Source organism: Oncorhynchus keta, chromosome 6, assembly GCF_023373465.1.
Source record: "Oncorhynchus keta strain PuntledgeMale-10-30-2019 chromosome 6, Oket_V2, whole genome shotgun sequence".
NCBI lineage: Eukaryota > Metazoa > Chordata > Actinopteri > Salmoniformes > Salmonidae > Oncorhynchus > Oncorhynchus keta.
Genome location: NC_068426.1, coordinates 9,347,974 through 9,369,363, shown reverse-complemented (window position 1 = coordinate 9,369,363; position 21,390 = coordinate 9,347,974). Strand labels below are relative to the sequence as shown.

General features: G+C 42.1%; 1 protein-coding gene across 3 annotated transcripts in view; it reads left to right on the top strand.

Moving 5' to 3' along the window:
• The window catches only part of LOC118384900 (globoside alpha-1,3-N-acetylgalactosaminyltransferase 1-like), a 47,186-nt gene that overhangs the window by 864 nt on the left and 24,932 nt on the right, over positions 1 to 21,390 (top strand). The window contains exons 1-4 of one of the 3 annotated variants that reach the window (XM_052520504.1): positions 4,623 to 6,260; positions 15,916 to 15,970; positions 16,068 to 16,103; positions 16,896 to 16,985. The exons of 1 other annotated variant lie outside the window; for it this stretch is intronic. In XM_052520504.1, coding sequence (XP_052376464.1) covers positions 6,251 to 6,260; positions 15,916 to 15,970; positions 16,068 to 16,103; positions 16,896 to 16,985 — 191 coding nt within the window. In that variant the 5' untranslated portion in view covers positions 4,623 to 6,250. Of the gene's footprint in view, positions 1 to 4,622; positions 6,261 to 15,915; positions 15,971 to 16,067; positions 16,104 to 16,895; positions 16,986 to 21,390 lie in introns of those variants that run through there. One more of the 3 variants, XM_052520505.1, reaches the window with a different exon arrangement.

Genomic DNA, 21,390 nt, shown 5'->3' with positions numbered 1-21,390 from the left:
GGAACCTGGTCTCTCCGCTGCCTCTGCTATTCCTCTTTAAATGTTGTGCAGTCCCAGGAAGAGCCATACTACAAACTTGTTGGACACTTATTTCGACATTTGAATTACTAATAGCTTATTGGGGTGAGATGTAGGCTTGCTCTTTGTTTTGGGGGTGAGATGTAGGCTTGCTCTTTGTTTTGGGGGTGAGATGTAGGCTTGCTCTTTGTTTTGGCGGTGAGATGTAGGCTTGCAGATTTCGTGCGTTTTTGTGCAGTTTGTGCAGTTGCTGAACTGCTGTATTTAAAGCACCACTCCCTTCTGCCCAGTGTCCCTGATGTTGCCACGGCAATCAAGTTGTTTTTGACCGTCCCTGTCACTGTTGCTTCTGAGGAGAGATTAGGGCTCTATTCCAACCGCTTTGCGAAAGGCCGATTTTCCACGGTGAAATTTAAAGGCGATGTTCCTGCTTTTAGCGGAGACTGCCTTCACCGTAAACTGCATGTTGGCTCAATCGGAAAGTATCTTGCAAATTGTCCGGGTTACCTATTTAGGAGTCTTATTGCTTGGGGGTAAAAACTGTTGAGAAGCCTTTTTGTCGTAGACTTGGCACTCCAGGACCGCTTGCCATGCGGTAGTAGAGAGAACAGTCTAATGGCTGGGGTCTTTGACCATTTTTAGGTGCTTTCGCTGCGCCTGGTTGTTTATGGTTGGTTATGTTTCCACTTGCCGCTAAAGAAATGTGTTTCATGTTCAAGCATTCTTATTGGTTGGTTCAATTCCCATGACATTAAGGCGTGTTGTTATTGGCCCCGCTTGCAGAAAGGGGGAGATCGAAGGTCAGGTCTCCCCAGTATGAAAATGTGATGCAAGGGATAGGTCACGTTCTGAATACTGTATTCTATGTTTATATTTTACAATGTGTACAAGTTTGCTGTACATTGCTGATTTATACATGTGTGGGTGTATGGTACATGTTAGGGATTGAGGGGCTTTCTGGGATGTGCTTTGGTATATGATTGCTGTATATAAGTGTGTTAGCTAGCATGTACCGACGTAGTGGTCACAAACTCACTGCTAACACAGTTTTCATGCTACAGATTTGACCATCGACAGCAGGGGTCCCCAAACTTTTTCCTGTGAGGGCCACATAACTTTTCCCTTCTCTGATGGGGGGCCGGTGTCAGTTTGTAACAGAAAAAGTGTGACGATCGTAGGGGAGCTTAAAAAATGTATTGTTTTCCAGAAAGCCACACATAACCAAAAATGTCCAGGTTCTTTACAGAAAAAAAGTCAGGAAACAAATAATAACTAAATAACCCTCTCTGAGTTCTTCACAGAAAAAAACAGGAAATAAATAATAACTAAATAACTCTCTCTGGGTTCTTCATAGAAAAAAAGCCATGGAACATTAACTTTCTGTCGTGCCATGCACAATCTTAACAGATAAAAGTTCAGCTCAGTTGTCAGAGCAGAATCTCTCTGACACATATGAGCAGTCTCTTAAAGTTCTTGTGTTCCTTCCTTATAATCATTTTGTAGGTTCCAGTAGGCTTGTAGACACCGCTGTTTGCAGCTCTCTCTCATCAACTTCCCTGTGAAAACCACAAAAGAAGCAGGTTGAGAAACTGAACTAAGTGATACAGCACCTACACAGCACAATACATTTCACTACCAGTATGGTTGTAAAGATGGATTTTATCCCAGTAGATTTTATTATGATTATATTTGTTTATGCTCAGAATGACTCATTCAAGTCAGAAAAGTGAGCTTACCTATATGTTCATCAGTGTGAACTGTGGGCCTGCATCTGGCTGGTGAGAAGTTGAATATCAGGTTCCATTCTAGTTACAGCCAGTCTCAAGCACTGATGCAAATGTTCATCTGTCAATCTTGATCTCATCGGGGTTTTCAGCAGTTTCATGCGAGAAAAGGTTTTCTCGCAGATATACGTGCTGCCAAAAACTGGACATTTTCATTGCGTGTTTTTTGATGTTTGGATATGTGTCGTTTGGGAGGGCGGCATAGAAGTCAATGAGACTGTTGGGCTTGAATGCGTCTTTCAGAACATCACAGTTCTGTAACTCAGCCAACTCAAACTGATATGAAGGCTGGGCTTCATCAATGTTGGCAACAAAGGGGTTCTGAAAAAGACGGATTTCTTTTGCATGAACATGTAGTTCACTGAATCGCACACCGAACTCCGCCTTCAGCATTTCCAGTGCTTCCACGCACTTTTCAGCTGGGAACGGGACCGCTGGGTTCTCTGTCGACAGGTTTTGGGTAGCAGGAAGATGGACGAAGTTGCGCTTTTCACTTGTTCCAAAAGCAGCGCTAATTTCACCTCAAATGCTTTTATGTGTGAATACATGTCGCAAATGAGTTTCCCCTCGCCTTGTAGCTGCAAGTTAAGGCTGTTAAGTATTTCTGTCACGTCTGTTAAAAATGCGAGGTGCCATTTCCATTCTGGGTCGATCAGCTCTGGGACCGTTTTGTTTTGATTTCTTCAACGCGTCTGGTGATTGTACTCGCCGACAGACTTACGGCATTAAATGCATCTTTCTTCTCGGGACACACCTCCTCCGCGACAGCATCCATACATTTCTTAACAAACTCTCCGTCAGTGAAAGGCTTACCGCTTCTTGCTATCAGTTTAGCAACCCGAAAGCTGGCCCGAACGGATGCCTGGTTCAGCTGAGCTTGGCGTACAAATGTATTCTGCTAAGATAGTAGTCCACTTTTTAGCTTTGAGAGTTTGTCTGCTCGTATTTGGCCTTGCAAGCTATCGTACTTGTCTTTGTGACGGGATTCATAGTGTCGGCGAAGATTGTATTCTTTGAATACCGCCACCGTCTCTTGACAGATGAGACAAACAGCCTTTTCTTTGCATTGAACAAAAAAATAATCGTTTGTCCACTGCAGGTTAAATACCCTGCATTCTGAATCAATTTCTCTTACCTAACCTTTTCGCCATTATTCCGTTCTCTCTTTGACAGGGCCGGGCCTAGGATTTTTTTTCTGGAGGCCAAATAGGAAAAAAATTCGATAGCGTCTCTGGTATTGTTCAGAGGGCCGGGCCAAATGTGCTGACGGGCCGTATCCGGCCCGCGGGCCGTAGTTTGGTGACCACTGATCGACAGCCATCAACATAATTAATCCCTGCACAACTAACGTGCAGTTTCCGATTTAACTACAGCTAATAAATAATGCTCAACCACTGGCTGGGGTGATTTCTTTGAATAAAACACAGGCTGACGCTATCTCTAGGCTAACAAATGGCGCGCTATCTTTATATCTTGACGGTAAAATAAGCAAGGAGATAGACCAGATGCTTTTCACCTTGCTGTGGAGAAACCTTACCCATTACATTAGGAAAACTGTTGTAATGAACACATGAGTATGGTGGGCTGAATTATCTGGACTTTACTACCTCAAATAATACTTTTAAGATCAATTGGATAAAACAATTACTAAGACGACACTTCTATGTGGAATTTGATTCCTCATGTCTTCTCTACTTTCGGTGGCCTTAACTTCCTGTTGTTTTGCAATTATAATATTGACAAATTTCCAGTGAAACTTTCTGCTTTTCATCAGCAGGTTCTTGTCATGGTCATTTAATTTATAAGCATATTTTTTTTCTCCACACAGATTATATGGAATAATCGAGATATTGTATAAAAAATAATTATTTGTTTTTAGAATATTGGTTCTGAAATAATATCCTATTGGTGAGCCAACTTGTAAATGCAGAGTTTTTTTAAAACTTAGTTATAAGGAATTCTTATCACTTTGCCAGGTCCTTGTAACACCTAAAGATTTTGCAATTGTTTTAGATGCCATTCCCTCGGGTGTTGCTTTATCATTCAAGAACCTGACCCTCAGACCCTACCTTCCATTAACCCTGTTGACTTTTCAGTAAGAAAGATTTGTTTCTCTTCAACAACAGAGCGATACGACATCCTGCTGAAACAAGGTTTGTATCTATGTCATGCCTTATTGGAATGTATTTATTGATAATATCTGTTGGAAAAAAGTTGATGTTGCCACACACACCTACTTGTTAACAAGTGTCCTTTTAAAATCGTTCATAAACATTATCCTGCCAACCACTATATGAAGAAGTTTAAGGAAAACTAACTCAAATTGTACATTTTGTAATGACCACCCAGAAACGGTGTTGCATCTTTTTTTGGCATTGTATTCATGTAAGAAAACTGTGGCAAGACTCAGTATATGTATAATTGAACACATTTATGACGATTTTACACTATTGTGGGGAGATGTACTGCTTGGATTCTTTACCTATGATCGAAATATGCTGAAAATGTATGTAATTAATTTCATTATTCTTTTGGCCAAATTTCACATTCACAAATGTAAATTTACAAACAAAACACCACAGTCTTTCCTTACAAAAATAAATTGAACTATTTTAGGACAAATACTAACAAAAGAGCTGTTAGAATAAAACGTGTATGTATGGTCCTTGTGATATTGTACCCCCTAGCCCAATTGTCCTCTGTATATTTGATATATATATATATATATATATATAAAATATTTATTACTTAAGTTTTTAAAAAAAAAAGCGACGAGGAAGGAATTATTTTGTTCGGAAATTCGTCACACATTCAATCTGCGATGACTGTTTTCAGCCATCTGTAGCTTGTGGGCTCTGTGCTACAGTCAATGAGTGCATGTCTACTTATATTAAATAAATAATGTATGATAGCTAGCAAATTAATTAGCTAACTGACGTCAGCCTGCCTAGCTGGAACTTCTGATGAAGGAACATGTTTTATTTCTACAATTTCCAAAAGATAACCAAACAATTGCTTTTTACGTAGTAGCAACATGTACATTTATTTGCATTCGTTTTTACTTACACTTGTATGTTGACTTCTCCATTGATGTAGTTAAGTTTTCGCGGACTTTTCTTATGCGGAGTTTCAGGCCTCTGAGTGAACATAATTGTACACTCGCAAAGCCGACTAAACTTGGGTTGAGGGGCTTACGTTGTAAACTTCTCTTGCTTGGCTCATCATTTGAACCTCCAAGATGGTGACGGGGATTCCCCCCCCAAGGGCATAAGACGAGGGTAAGTGGACGAGGTTGTCTTAAGTGTTTGGACCGTAAGCATAGGACCGCACGATAGGCTCTATAACGACATTCTATCCTTTTGCACACGCCCCCCCCCCTTTCAATTAATTGAATGGTGTGAGAGTTGAGGAATATGGTGGAACCTTCCTCCAGTTTACACTAATCCAATGCTTCTAAATGCATAACGGGGCGTGTAGAGGACTGCTAATTCTTATGTAGGTGACATTACACTACTATAGCTGGGACAACGTATTTTCATAGTAAAACAGGTTGGGCCCCATACAGGATATCTCTCACACACACACTCACTTTGATCATCCAGAACACTGTCACAACAGGATACTCCTAGCCACAGGTGCTAGCCGGCAGTTCGGCCACAACTCCCCTGAAGATAGGAACGCACACACATTACACACGGACTCTTGAGGACAGGACAGGGACGCATACGCTCTTACACACTTACCCCAGAAGACAGGGACGACGCACATACAGTACACACATAGCTGCCGAGGACACCCAGATAAGACACCCACAGATTGGCAGAAAGCCTAGACTTAGAGACAAACCATACGTAAATGTATGCACACATGACTGTAAGTCGCTTTGGATAAAAGCGTCTGCTAAATGGCTATTATTATTATTATTATTATTATTATTATAACTAGCACACACACACAATCTCCTTCCTAGCCGAACATTGTGTGACTGAGAACAGCCCGACGAGACCCGGAGGAACGACGGACGGCTCAACAGGACCAATCCAAGAAGACAACACCTCAACTGTGGCCAACCAAAAGAACGTGACTTCCAGACTCAACCTACTTTCTGTACTGTACATAACGTGCTTGCAATCTGTTATCGGGGCTTCTTTCTGCTGGTTCCTTGTGAGCCAAATGAATGAGCCCGTATTTACGTGTACCAGATATTCTCACCTTGAATAAACGGTCACTTGTCGTACAAATTTTACCACCTTGTCTGAATCGATCCTTAACCGGCTCACCCTTCTACATATCCTTTTATCAACAGGCGTGAACAAGTGCACACTCCTGGAGACCGTGGGAGCTCAATGGAAATATAGAGTTTGTATAAAGTGAGGTATAAGGTGCATATAGCTATCTATACAATACAGACAACTGGGACCAGGTGATTCTCAGGAGCATCAGTACAAATGATACGAAGTGAGTACAAATTTAATTGAAAAATACATATTTAATGTCCTTACATGTAGATAAGTTAGTGAAGACAAGTTTAATGAGTGAGTGTTTATCTATTTAATTGAATGTAGTTTATTAAATCTATATTGCATTCATTTATTGAGGTCAGTGAATAGGCTATTTCAGAAATCCATGTCTGTTAACCCTATTGTCTGCTAATTAGGTATCAATAACACGTATAATATTATTAAATGTATATAATATGTACATAATACAATTTAGATATTATACAATAAAATAGATTTCAGGTTTGGTGCAAACAGGAACCATCTGGGTGTAAACCCTTCAATGAGCTACACCTGGGCGTATAGCCTATTCTACGCTTAGTAGGGATCAGGAGCAGGGTGATACGCACAGAAAATAATAGCAATCTATATTTTCAAAAGTATTTAAGTATTGTGTTAATAATTCACAACCTCCGGGGCTTTTCGAGTTGCCTAAACGCAAATCAACAGTAAAATAATACACTTGATATATGCTACATATAGCATGCTAAATGTGTCTGCTCAGTGATGCATTAGCAAACGAATAGATTGGCTACCTCGTACTTCCACTTATTTGCCCAGCCAGAGATCAAATAACGAAATATACCGACGGAGACTGATTCAGTTAAACAACATCACATTGATTGATGATTAGACAGGTGAAGGGCTTTTGGTCGGGATAGGCTACTACGTGAGAAGGGCAAAATAATCCACACTTGTAACAGCCTGGTAAAGGTCGCTGGCAAGCAACCATGATTATGAAGCATCAAATCTCACGAACGTGCATTGTTTACACCAGATTTAGCCACGACCAGAGTCATACAGTGAGTTCCAAAAGTATTGGGACTGTAGATGGACTGTAGATGTAAATGGACTGTAGGTAGGTTTCCATCCAATTGGCAACATATTTTCATACGAATATTCTAAATTCCGCATACGTTTGTTGTTCTTTCCATTATACCACTAGTGGTGTGTTCACACCAAATGGACTTGTTGCGGATATAAATCGGTGCTTGATGACGTGGCACACATGTAGCCTGCAGAATAAAAATCTTAAATTCAATGGGTTTCCGTCGCATTTGAATTTCTATTGAATTAAGTAGCAAATGTGCCCACGGGTGGGTTATCTTAGTTCTAGTAGCCTCCACTATTTCTCATTCGTTGGTTTAGTTATTATTTCCGGTGTTCCTGCATTTGCGGGTGAATTCTGTTGCGCCTCAATTGGGGAATCGCTGTGGTTGAAATATAACTAATGACCACAAGCCCCAGTATTTTATTAGCTAGGTGGCTTGTACACAATTGTTACCGATGATACTGTAAATACCTACTCGTACTACAGAAGCATGCATTGTATTTTGCCAAGTTCTCTCTGTGTTAATCCGTTCCGCCAAATATAGCAGGTAACTTGTGTCTATGTCGATGTTGAGTTCTTCTTGCCTAGTTAAATAAAGATGAAAATAAATTAGAACATTTAAAATATATACTTTGACCTATTTCAGGTAACCCCAACATGCTTGATTCACTACACCTGCTTTTGAATAACTTTCCAGTCGTTTTTGCTTTACATTTCGACTTTTGAACGTCTGTTTATTGGACATATATATTAGCTTCTGCTAGCAAGGAAAATGGCGGAGAATAAATATAATAATAATAATATATGCCATTTGGCAGACGCTTTTATCCAAAGCGACTTACAGTCATGTGTGCATACATTCTACGTATGGGTGGTCCCGGGAATCGAACCCACTACCCTGGCGTTACAAGCGCCATGCTCTACCAACTGAGCTACAGAAGGACCACATGATGACCCAGTTCTAAAGGAGATTTTCAAAATTAACAAAAATCTAGAAGAGAAAGTTGCGAAAGTGGGCTGAAATGAAACAGTGGGCCTGAAAACAAAAGTGGACACTCGACAAACGCCGAAAAAGAGGATATCAACATTGAAGGACAAGAATACCCGCCTAAATGAAACTTGACAAAATTGAAATCCACATAAAGACAGTGGATTGTGTGAAAGACATTTTACGCAACCTATTTTAGGACACACCAGAGAGAACACAACGGACACTGCGCCCAGTACCAGCCCCACGCAACCCCCCGATTGTCCTCAGTAAATTCTTACCATACACTGACAGGGAGATGGTCCGGCTCAGAGGAAATTAATTTAGGACTTTTCACTGGAAAGGGACAAAGGTGGAGTTTTTCCCTGACTTTTCCAATGAGGTTCAGGACAAGAGTAGTGCATTCACGGAGGTGAGACATGTGCATGAAACGGGGACTGAAATACTCCTTGCAATACCCTGCCGTTCTGGATTACTGTGAGGTTCACTACATCGATTCAGAGACCCAAAGAAGTGTGTCGCGGACAGCAATGAGGCCAAACAATCTGAGTAGTGTGGTGGGCTATGGAGGATCCACATGATGGCGGTGATCACGGATAGACCATTTCTCTAAGCTAATAGAACTTCCTATGTTGTGAGTAACAGTCTCACTGAGTGTTTATGCTACAAATGTTGCCTACAATTTATCTTTTCTGGTTTACAGTTAATATCATTATCGTCCTAGATTGAGCAGATTTATAGTCCCAAGTTTATCATTCTGTTTTCACTTTTATAACCGCAATAGTTGGTCAATATAGGCCTCAACAGGTGTGTTCGTGCCATGTGTGATGGGCACAACCCAAAGTGTTACTCTGGTATAAGTCATAATGATGACACTGTCTCCTTTTGGTGTTTGTTCTCTGCGGTATATTCCTGCTTTGTGGAATTAGACAGTTCATGAGAAAAGGTCATCTCTTCTTCTCTTTACGAGTATAATGATCAGCCTGTCTTTGTTTGACGCTGTAGGTGTGTCCAAACTGCTTTTGAAGACATCAAAGTTTTTAAATAACATAAGAAATCATGTAGTAACCAAAACAGTGTTAAACAAATCAAAATGTTTTTGAGATTATTCAAAGTAGAAATCCTTTGTCTTGATGAAATCTTTATCTCCTGTCATTCTTTCAACCAGCTTGATGAGGTAGTCACTTGGAATGCATTTCAATTAACAGACGTGCCTTGTTAGTTTGTGGAATTTCTTTCCTTCTTAATGCACCAATCATTTGTGTTGTGACAAGGAAGGGTTGGTGTACAGAAGATAGCCCTATTTGGTAGGAGACAAAATCCATATGACAAGAACAGCTCAAATAAGCAAAAAGAAATGACAGTCCATTATTTTAGACATGATGGTCAGTCAATGTGGAAAATGTCAAGAACTTTGAAAGTTTCTTCAAGTACAGACGCAAAAACCGTCAAGCGCTATGAAGAAACTGGTTCTCACGAGGACCGCCACAGGAAAGGAAGACCCAGAGTTACCTCTGCTGCAGAGGATACGTTCATTAGAGTTACCAGCCTCAGAAATTGCAACTCAAATGAATGCTTCACAGAGTTAAAGTAACAGACACATCTCAACATCAACTGTTCAGAGGAGACTGGTTTTTGCTTAATAATGGCGCAGAAGGACACGGTTGCCGTTTTTACGATCCCGTAACTAATTATGCTAATGTGTATTTTTTTTTTCTTTTTCCCCACATTATTTGTAACTCATTTTGTACATAATGTTTCTGCCACCGTGTTTTATGACCAAAAAGAATATCAGGGCAGCGATTACTCACCCCGTACTGGAGGAATTCTTCATCAAGGAGTCGGACGGGAAGGATTTACTCCAGACACATGACCAGGCCCTCATCCCCGTCATTCGTAGGCGGAAAAGACTGTGGCACGGTGAACGACGGTCCGGGTGCCTCTGTCGCCCAGAGGGTAATCTACCTTTACCATCGGTCCTATTAGCCAACTTACAATTAATCAATAATTATCTAGATGAACTACAAGCACATAAATCCTACCAACGGGACATTAAAAACTGTAATATCTTATGTTTCACAGAGTAGTGGCTGAACGACGACATGCTTAACATACAGTTGGCGGGTTTTTACGCCTTTTCGGCAGGATAGAACAGCTGCCTCTTGTAATAAATGGTGGCGGTCTATGTATATTTGTAAACAACAACTGGTGCATGAAATCAAAGGATGTCTCGAGGTTTTGCTCACCTGAGGTAGAGTATCTCATAATAACCTGTAGACCACACTATTTACCAAGAGAGTTTACATCTATATTTTTCGTAGCTGTCTATATACCACAGCAGACCGATGCTGGCACTAAGACTGCACTCAATGAGCTGTATACGGCCATAAGCAAACAGGAAAACGTTAATCCAGAGGTGGCGCTCCTAGCGGCCGGGGACTTTAATGCAGGAAAACTCAAATCAGTTTTACCTAATTTCTATCAGCATTTTAAATGTGCAACCAGAGTGGAATAAAACTCTAGACCCCCTTTACTCCACACATAGAGATGTGTACAAAGCTCTCCCTCGCCCTCCATTTGGCAAATCTGACCATAATTATATTCTCCTGATTCCTGCTTACAAGCGAAAGCAGGAAGCACTAGTGACTCGGTCAATAAGAAAGTCGTCAGATGAAGCAGATGCGAAGCTACAGGACTGTTTTGCTAGTACAGACTGGAAAATGTTCCGGGCTCAACACTGCCCTTTCCCACCTGGACAAAAGGAACACCTATGTGAGAATGCTATTCATTGACTACAGGCTCAGTGTTCAACACCATAGTGCCCTCAAAGCTCATCACTAAGCTAAGGACCCTGGGACTGAACACATCCCTCTGTAACTGGATCCTGGACTTTCTGACAGGCCGCCCCCAGGTGGTAAGGGTAGGTAACAACACATCCGCCACGCTGATCCTCAACACGGGGGCCCCTCAGGGGTGCATTCTCAGTCCCATCCTGTACTCCCTGTTCACTCATGACTGCATGGCCAGGCACGACTCCAACACCATCAAGTTTGCCGATGACAGTGGTAGGCCTAATCACCGAGAACAATGACACAGCCTATAGGGAGGAGGTCCGAGACCTGGTTGTGTGGTGCCAGGACAACAACCTCTCCCTCAACGTGATCAAGACAAAGGAGATGATTGTTGACTACAGGACAAGGAGTACCGAGCACGCCCCTATTCTCATCAGGCTGTAGTGGAAAAGATTGAGAGCTTCAAGTTCCTTGGCGTCTACATCACCAACAAACTATCATGGTCCAAACACACCAAAACAACACCAAGACTGTCGTGAAGAAGGAACGACAAAGGCTATTCCCCCTCAAAAGGTTCTACAGTTGCACCATCGAGAGCATCCTGATTGGTTGCATCACTGCCTGGTATGGCAACTGCTCGTCCTCCGACCTTAAGGCATTACAGAGGCCAGTACATCACTGGGGCCAAGCTTCCTGCCATGCAGAACCTCTATCAGGCTGTATCAGAGGAAGGCCCTAAAATTGTCAGACTCCAGCCACCCTGGTCGTAGAATGTTCTCTCTGCTACCGCACGGCAAGCTGTACCGGAGCACCAAGTCGAGGTCCAAAAGGCTTCTAAACAGCTTCTACCCACAAGCCATCAGACTCCTGAACAGCTAATCAAAGGGCTACCCAGACTCCTCTTACGCTGCTGCTACTCTCTGTTTATCATCTATGCATAGTCACTTTAACTCTACCTACATGTACATATTAACTCAACTAACCGATGCCCCCGCACATTGACTCTACCGGTATCCCGTGTATATAGCCTCACTTTTTATTTTACTGCTGCTGTTTAAATTATTTGTTACTTTTATTTTCAAATATTTTCTTATTTTTTACTTAATTTAAAAAATAAATACATCTTAACTTCTAAAAGCATTGTTGGTTAAGGGCTTGTAAGCATTTCACTGTAAGGTCTACACTTGTGACAAATACATTTTGATTTGACTGCGTGAATTAGACTTTCATTTAAAAAATATATATATATTTTATTTCACCTTTATTTAACCAGGTAAGCCAGTGGAGAACAAGTTCCTATTTACAACTTTGACCTGAGCAAGATAAAGCAAAGCAGTGCGACAAAAACAAGAGCACAGAGTCACACATAAAGGATCGGTAGGATGGTCAGTTTTACGAGGGTATGTTTCGCAACATGGGTGAAGAAGGCTTTGTTGCGAAATAGGAAGCCGATTCTAGATTTAATTTTGGATTGGAGATGCTTAACGTGAGTCTGGAAGGAGAGTTTACAGTCTAACCAGACACCTAGGTATTTGTAGCTGTCCACATATTCTAAGTCAGAACCGTCCAGAGTAGTGATGTTAGGCGGGCGGGAGGGTGCAGGCCTTCCTAAACCAGGATTCAGACACGGCTAGGACATCCAGGTTGGCGGATTGTGCTAAAGTGGTGAATAAAGCAAACTTAGGTAGGAGGCTTCTAACGTTAACCTCTCTGAGATCGTTCAGGACGTGAGTGTCCCACCTCGCCAACAGCCAGTGAAATTGCAGGGCGCCAAATTCAAACAACAGAAATCTCATAATTCCTCAAACATACAAGTATTATACAGCATTTTAAAGACAAACTTCTTGTTAATCCAGCCACAGTGCCCAATTTCAAAAAGGCTCTACTGTGAAACCACACCATGCGATTATGTTTGGTTTTCTGTGGCTAAGCGCTGACCATACAGCCATTTTCCAACCAAGGAGAGGTGTCAGAAATAGCGTTAAAATTAATCACATTTGATCTTCATCTGATGGCACTCCCAGGTCTCCATGTTAGACAATAAATGTTATTTTTGTTCGATAAAGTTAATCTTGGTGACCCTGTCAGTGATTTATATAGAATAAGGCACACTTAACTAGCATGGCTACCACAGCATTCTGCAGCGACACACCATCCCATCTGGTTTGCGCTTAGTGGGATGTTCATTTGTTTTTCAAACAGGACAATGACCCAACACACCTCAAGGCTTTAAGGGCTATTTGACCAAGAAGGAGGGTGATGGAGTGCTCAATCAGATGACCTAGCCTCCACAATCACCCCACCTCAACCCAATTTATACTGTTTGGGATGCGTTGGGCTGCAAAGTTAAGGAAAAGCAGACAAGTGCTCAGCATATGTGGGAACTCCGTCAAGACTGTTGGAAAAGCATTCCAGGTGAAGCAGGTTGAGAGAATGCCAAGAGTGTGCAAAGCTGTCATCAAAGCAAAGGGAAGCTAAGGGAGACTAAGAATCTCAAATCTAAAATATATTGATTTCTTTAACCCTTTTTTGGGTTACTACATGATTCCATATGTGTTATTTCATAGTTTTGATGTCTTCACTATTATTGCACAATGTATAACATACAAACAAATGAAGAAAAACCCTTGAATGAGTAGGTGTGTCCAAACTCTTGACTGGTACTGTAAGTATTCAGACCTTTTGCTATAAGACTTTCAAAATTGAGCTCAGGTGCATCCTGTTTCCATTGATCATCCTTGATGTTTCTGCAACTTGATTGGTGTCCACCTGTGGTAAATTCAATTGATTGGATATGATACACACCTGGCTATAAAATGTTCCACCGTTGACAGTGCCTGTCAGAGAAAAAACAAGTCATGTTGCGGAGGAATTGTCTGTAGAGCTCTGTGACAGGATCTGGGGAAGGGTACCAAAATATTTCTGCTGCATTGAAGGTCCCCAAGAACACAGTGGCCTCCATAATTCTTAAATGGAAGAAGTTTGGAACGACCAAGACTCTTCCTAGAGCTGGCTGCCTGGGCCAAACCGATCAATCGGGGGAGAAGGTCCTTGGTCAGGGAGGTGACCATAAACCCAATGGTCACTCTGACAGAGCTCCAGAGTGCCTCTGTGGAGATGGGAGAAACTTCCATCAGGACAACCATATCTGCAGCACGCCACCAATCAGGCCTTTATGGTAGAGTGGCCAGACTGAAGCCACTTCTCAGTAAAAGGCACATGACTGCCCACATAGTTTGGCAAAAGGCACCTAAAACATTATCTGGTCGGATGAAAACAAGATTGAACTCTTTGGCCTAAATGAACTCTTTGGCCTCCAAGTGTCACGTGGAGGACACCAGGCACCACTCATCAACTGGCCAATACCATCCCTACTTTGAAGCATGGTGGTGGCAGCATCATGCTATGGGGGTGTTTTTCAGCGGCAGGGACTGGGAGACTATTCAGGATCGAGGGGAAAGTTGACCGGAGAAAAGTACAGAGCGATCCGTGATAATCTGCTCCAGAGCGCTCATGACCTCAGTCTGGGGCGACGGTTCACCTTCCAACAACAACAACTTCCTAAGCACACAGCCAGGACAACGCAGATGTGGCTTCAGGACAAGTCTCTGAATGTCTTTGAGTGGCCCAGCGGGGCCTGGACTTGAACCTTATCAAACATCTCTGGAGAGACCTGAAAATAGCTGTGCAGCGATGCTCCCCATCTAACCTGGCAGAGCTTGAGAGGATCTACAGAGAAGAATGGGAGAAACTCTCCAAATACAGGTGTGCCAAGCTTGTAGCGTCATGGGGCCCCCCGAGTGGCGCAGCGGTCTAAGGCACTGCCTCTCAGAGTGTTAGAGGCGGCACTTCAGACACCCTGGTTCGAATCCAGGCTGCATCACATCCGGTAGTTAGTGTGAGTCCCATAGGGACAATTGGCCCAGCGTTGTCCGGGATTGGCCGGTGTAGGCTGTCTTCGTAAATAAGAATTGGTACTTAACTGACTTGCCTAGTTAAATAAAGGTTACATAAAACAAATAGGAAATACCCAAGACGACTTGAGGTTGTAATTGCTGCCAAAGGTGCTTCAACAAAGTACTGAGTAAAGGGTATGAATTTGTATGTAAATGTGATTTTAGTTTTATAAATCAAATAAATTGCAAACATTTAGAAAAACCTGCTGTTGATTTGTCAATATGGGGTATTGTGTGTAGATTGAGGGGGAAAAAAGAAGGCTAAGTAAATTTGAGAAATGTCAAGGGGTCTGAATACTTTCCGAATGCACTGTATCTGTTGCCTTCTATCACTGAGTTGTAAAAGCAAGCAGAGCAGGAACTGGCTATTTAGATGACAGATGTAACTGGCAAAATAAATGCTGTTTAACTTAACAGAAAACAATGAATTTATGGTATATTCAGTGCTGAGCTAGTATTGTAACTGACATGTAACATTAATGTTTCATCCACTCTCGACTGTGGTGAATGATGTGGAGATCCTCCGTTCACCTACTCTGCATCTCACAAAGACAGGGTGGTTGCAAGTAAAAAATCTCAAATTTGGACTCATCAGACCAAAGGACAGAGTTTCACCGGTCTTAAAGTAATGATGGACTGTCGTTTCTCTTTGCTTATTTGAGCTGTTCTTGCTATAATATGGACTTGGTCTTTTACCAAATAGGGCTATCTTCTGTATACCACCCCTACCTTGTCACAACACAACTGATTGGCTCAAATGCATTAATAAGAAAATAAATTCCACCAATTCACTTTTAAAGCTGCAAAGCTATCATCAAGGCAAAGGGTGGCTGCTTTGAAAAATTTCAAATGATTCCATATGTATTATTTTATAGTTGATGTCTTCACTATTCTACAATGTAGGAAATATTAAAAATAAAGCTCTGGAATGAGTAGGTGTGTCCAAACTTTGACTGGTACTGTAGTTACACTACTTATTTAGCAGAAATTAATTTTCCTTCATCTCATGTTGTTGGTTGTTAATTAGTGTTTTTCTTCTTCTCCAGAGTGTGAACACTGGTTACTTGCTTTAGTAATCGCTGGGGGAATGGTTCTCTGCTGGTAATGACATTTGAGAAGCTGTAGCCTACATTTGAACTTTTTAAAAGGTTTTTATTGTCATCACTATTGTTTCATTTTTTTTTTCTCCTCATCAAAGGCTTGTCTTCTCATGCTGCACATCTTTCTCTCGCAAGTAAGAAAACATGTTTTACAATGCTGGATGGATGCTGTACTGTAAGGTGTGGTTAAAGCTGGGTGGATGCTGTACTGTAAGGTGTGGTTAAAGCTGGGTGGATGCTGTACTGTAAGGTGTGGTTAAAGCTGGGTGGATGCTGTACTGTAAGGTGTGGCTAAAGCTGGGTGGATGCTGTACTGTAAGGTGTTGCTAAAGCTGGGTGGATGCTGTACTGTAAGGTGTTGCTAAAGCTGGGTGGATGCTGTACTGTAAGGTGTTGCTAAAGCTGGGTGGATGCTGTACTGTAAGGTGTTGCTAAAGCTGGGTGGATGCTGTACTGTAAGGTGTTGCTAAAGCTGGGTGGATGCTGTACTGTAAGGTGTGGCTAAAGCTGGGTGGATGCTGTACTGTAAGGTGTGGCTAAAGCTGGGTGGATGCTGTACTGTAAGGTGTGGCTAAAGCTGGGTGGATGCTGTACTGTAAGGTGTGGCTAAAGCTGGGTGGATGCTGTACTGTAAGGTGTGGCTAAAGCTGGGTGGATGCTGTACTGTAAGGTGTGGCTAAAGCTGGGTGGATGCTGTACTGTAAGGTGTGGCTAAAGCTGGGTGGATGCTGTACTGTAATGTGTGGCTAAAGTTCTACACATTTGCTAAATGCATTAGCAGTTTGTTTTAATTGTGTTTCAGATTATTTTCTGCCCAATAGAAATGAATGGTAAATAATGTGTGGTGTCATTTTGGAGTCACTTTTATGATAAATAAGAGTATCATTTGTTTCTAAACACTTCTACATTAATGTGGATGCTACCAGTCACAAGCTTGATCGCCAGGACAGCGGAGTCAATCACCACCTTCCGGAGACACCTGAAACCCCACCTCTTCAAGGAATACCTAGGATAGGGTAAGTAATCCTTCTCACCCCCCTAAAAGATTTAGATGCACTATTGTAAGTGGCTGTTCCACTGGATGTCATAAGGTGTATGCACCAATTTGTAAGTCGCTCTGGATAAGAGCGTCTGCTAAATGACTTAAATGTAAAATGTAAATGTTGATGTAGTCATGGCATGCTTTGAATATGGGACCAAATACATAACATTATACTGCTTAAATACACAAGTGAATTTGTCCCAATATTTTTTTTCTCCCCTAAAATGGGGGGACTATGTACAAACAGTCTTTAAAGGGGAATGGAAACACTATGATATAGAAAGCCGGCTGACTGTAAGTGTACATCACCATATTGGCATTGTTGCGTCACTGGCAGGGGAGAGCATTTTGGAACACCACAAAATGGCTGAATTTACAGAGTTGCTCCAAGTCTGAGAATTAGTTTATTTCAGAGAATGAAATAATTGTTAGTTAGGGAGCCAATAAACCTACTGAAGCCGATACAGTGCAACATCTCAGTGGCTGTATTACATCCAGTCAGAGGTTCCTGTCAGTCTGTCTTGCGATGTATTTATTGTGTTACTAATCCTTATGAAGGACTTCCTGGCAGAAGAGGTTACACAACCAGTCAGCAGACGATATGCCAGTTAAATAATTGGTGAAAATTGTATTGTTTGGACTAGTAACCGAAAGGTTGCTAGATTGAATCCCCGAGCTGACAATGTACAAATCTGTCGTTCTGTCCCTGAACAAGGCAGTTAACCCACTGTTCCAAGGCCCTAGGAATGTATTTATAACGAGCATGCCCCACTATTGTTTAAAATGAGATTTCATTAATCATGATGCTGTCTGCGATTACAACTCTAAACGTAAATGTGTTACCAAAGTACACACACACACACACACACACACACACACACACACACACACAAATAAATAAATGAATAAGTTTATCGTCAGCGCTGTTTGGCACTTTGGTAACACATTTACGTTTAGAGTTGTAATCGCAGACAGCATCATGATTAATGAAATCTCATTTGCTCGTTATAAATACATTGTGATTTAGTTTCGGTATCAGACACATTTTTCAAATGATTTTTTTTGCAAAGCATACAGGCTGACAGTTTATCGCTCGTTCACCCTATCGGCACAAGGGATAATTGGACGAGGTGTACGGCCGTTTCTTCCGTAAAGCGCGGATAGCCAGAAGCGAAGGCACTGAATAAAAGTACTTTAGTAAATCTAGCCTAGCCTAAGACATAGATCAAATCCCTGGGTTGTATGTAAAAATAATGTTAGTTAGCTTGTCCACGATTACAACAGGTTAACTACTTTCGGTGCGCACTAATCCCATGTCGCTGGAGTAGTGACTTCAACTAGCTTTGGCTGCCATCTATTGGAAAGGAATGGTACACACACGGGCAACGAGTTGGCAGTGTCAAAGTAGACTTTAATAATATGCCATTTAGCAGACGCCTTTATCCAAGGAGAACTGAGTACATGGTAGTGGAAACAGATCACAATTTTGCAAACAGGATTACAATTTTGATATCATGGATGGTCAGTCCTTGCATCTATATCTCTCTATGAATTTGAGTGGTTACACTTATCCAGGCCCATCCCTCAGCTTTTTACCAAAGAGGAGCAGGGAGACACCTTGTTATTGGTTCTACTGCTGATTGTCACTTTAATAAGTTAAGATGCAGATTAAATACACACCAAAATATGTTACAGATACTATAAACATTTCCATCATTCAGAAAGTTAGTGAATACACAGCATCCAGCACAGCAAACAATCAATCAATCGTATTTTACAAAAGCCCTTTTTACATCAACATAATAACCACAGTGGTTATAGAGGATGCAACAGTTCAACACCTCAGGAGAAAATGTCAGTTGTGTTTTCACAGCTGAGCATTAATAGGTTGAGAGAGTCGGAACAGCAGAACCGGGACAAGGTAGCACATCCATTAAAACAGCAGAACCGGGACAAGGTAGCACGTCCATTAAAACAGCAGAACCTGGACAAGGTAGCACATCCATTAAAACAGCAGAACCTGGACAAGGTAGCACATCCATTAAAACAGCAGAACCTGGACAAGGTAGCACATCCATTAAAACAGCAGAACCTGGACAAGGTAGCACATCCATTAAAACAGCAGAACCTGGACAAGGTAGGACGTCCATTAAAACAGCAGAACCTGGACAAGGTAGGACGTCCATTAAAACAGCAGAACCTGGACAAGGTAGGACGTCCATTAAAACAGCAGAACCTGGACAAGGTAGCACGTCCATTAAAACAGCAGAACCTGGACAAGGTAGGACGTCCATTAAAACAGCAGAACCTGGACAAGGTAGGACGTCCATTAAAACAGCAGAACCTGGACAAGGTAGCACATCCATTAAAACAGCAGAACCTGGACAAGGTAGCACATCCATTAAAACAGCAGAACCGGGACAAGGTAGCACATCCATTAAAACAGCAGAACCGGGACAAGGTAGCACATCCATTAAAACAGGTTAAAAAAGAAATCTATGGAAAATCCATTCCACTCAGATTCCCTTTATGGGAGGGTGAATCTTTGATTTCGCTGTTGAAGGACCTGCTCCTTCTTCATTTTCGGGAACACCAGCCCGCTCCCCCAAAGTGATCAATAGTATATCTTGACTTGAACTGTGATGATTGTGATTCTGAGCTCTCAGGTTCATACAGCGAGTTCTGGTCTTCACTGATCTCACTCTCCGTCAGCTCCATCTGTGGCGTATAGGGGCAGGACTCGGTTGTATACTGATGGTCGTGAGCACAATCTAGCTGGGCCCTGAGCTCTTTAGTTATGGTCCAAGTGGACCTCTTCTCCACTGCAGCACAGGAACACTCTGGCACCTAGGGGTCAGTTTGGCATGCTGTACTAAACCTTCTTTCCTGTTGGTAGATCACGATTAAGGCATCTATTAGGCTGTAGTTATATTCAATAATCACGGCATATACTTGAAATAAACAATAGCCTTAGAAATAACATGGACTTGCATGTATCACCTGCCTCCTGCACAGTCTCCTCCAGGATGAAAACGTTTTCTGAGATGGAGATGTCATCCTGAAAACAAACACACGTTTTCTTAAGACGACTGAACTCAAATATATCAGTTGTCATAAACAGGCTACCTGTTGTATGCTTTGTGTACACACACACACACACACAGCAAATACAGGGTCATTTATTTTTCAGCAAACAGCTATGTCAACTTCAGTCTAACTAAACAAGGTGGAGTTAACAAAACAATACAAAAGAATCTGTAAACTAATATTACCTAATAACAGGGGTACACAGATAAATTGTGTTGCAGTTAGCAATGTTATTTGCTGAGGGGTGTTACACAAAACACTTAAGACACAATTAGCTAGTGTGGCAAAGAAGGGGGTCGAGTGATAAGTGGCAGATATGTGAGAGCAGAGCTAATAAACGGGCTCTGCCCGATCACTAAAATGGCCACCCCTGTCAGAACTACAGATCACAAAATGGCCGACCGCCAAAACTACAAGTCCCAGAAGCAAGGGGAACCCTCAGAAGGTGGAGCCGACTCACAGATAAAGGGTCAAGAAAAACCAGGAAGAAAAAGAGAGAGGGCTGGAAGGAGCTATGAACAATAGAGAAAGAGACTATAGAGATTGGCTGGATTTACCGTGTATGAGCTGGATTGTTTGGACTTACCTGTTGGCGTTTGGACCTGGACCTACCGAGAACCCGATTCGTGTACCGAACCCTGCTATCCTTGACCTCGCCTACGGCCTGGGTGGACCAGGACGGAGAAACAAACACACAGGTACTGTCCTGTTCGAAGAACTCTCATTCTTGGGTGATTTGGTGACAGTTTACCACTTAGTTTGTGACAAACGCTCCTAACCTTGAAGAGGTTTGCCACACGTGGTAGAGGATGCGGGCATGGACTAACATACCACTGGTTAGGTAGAAGGAAAAATTAAATAAATGTTCAGTTAGCACTCCAAAGGGGAGTCAGGTTTTTTTTTATGGCTTTGTTTGGTTAGGACAGTTTTCACGAAAATGAGTATGGAGGGAGCCATACAGGCCCTGTTACAAGCGGCGGCCGCCCAACAAGAGGCAACTAGAGCTCAACAAATAGTTCATCAGGATGCAATGCGAATGTATCAGGACACGTTACAGATCCAGCACCGCACCAACCAGCTACTCAGAGAAGAGCAAGAGAGAAACACCCAGGAGTTAAGAGAAGGCCTAAAGGGGCTAGCGGACCAAATTGGGGCTCAATTACCAGCTGCAAATTCCCAGAGGAGGGCCAATCATTTTCTTCAAAAAATGACAGCGCAGGATGATGTGGAAGCATATCTTACCACCTTCGAAAGGACGGCAGAGAGGGAAAAGTGGCCGAAAGAAGAATGGG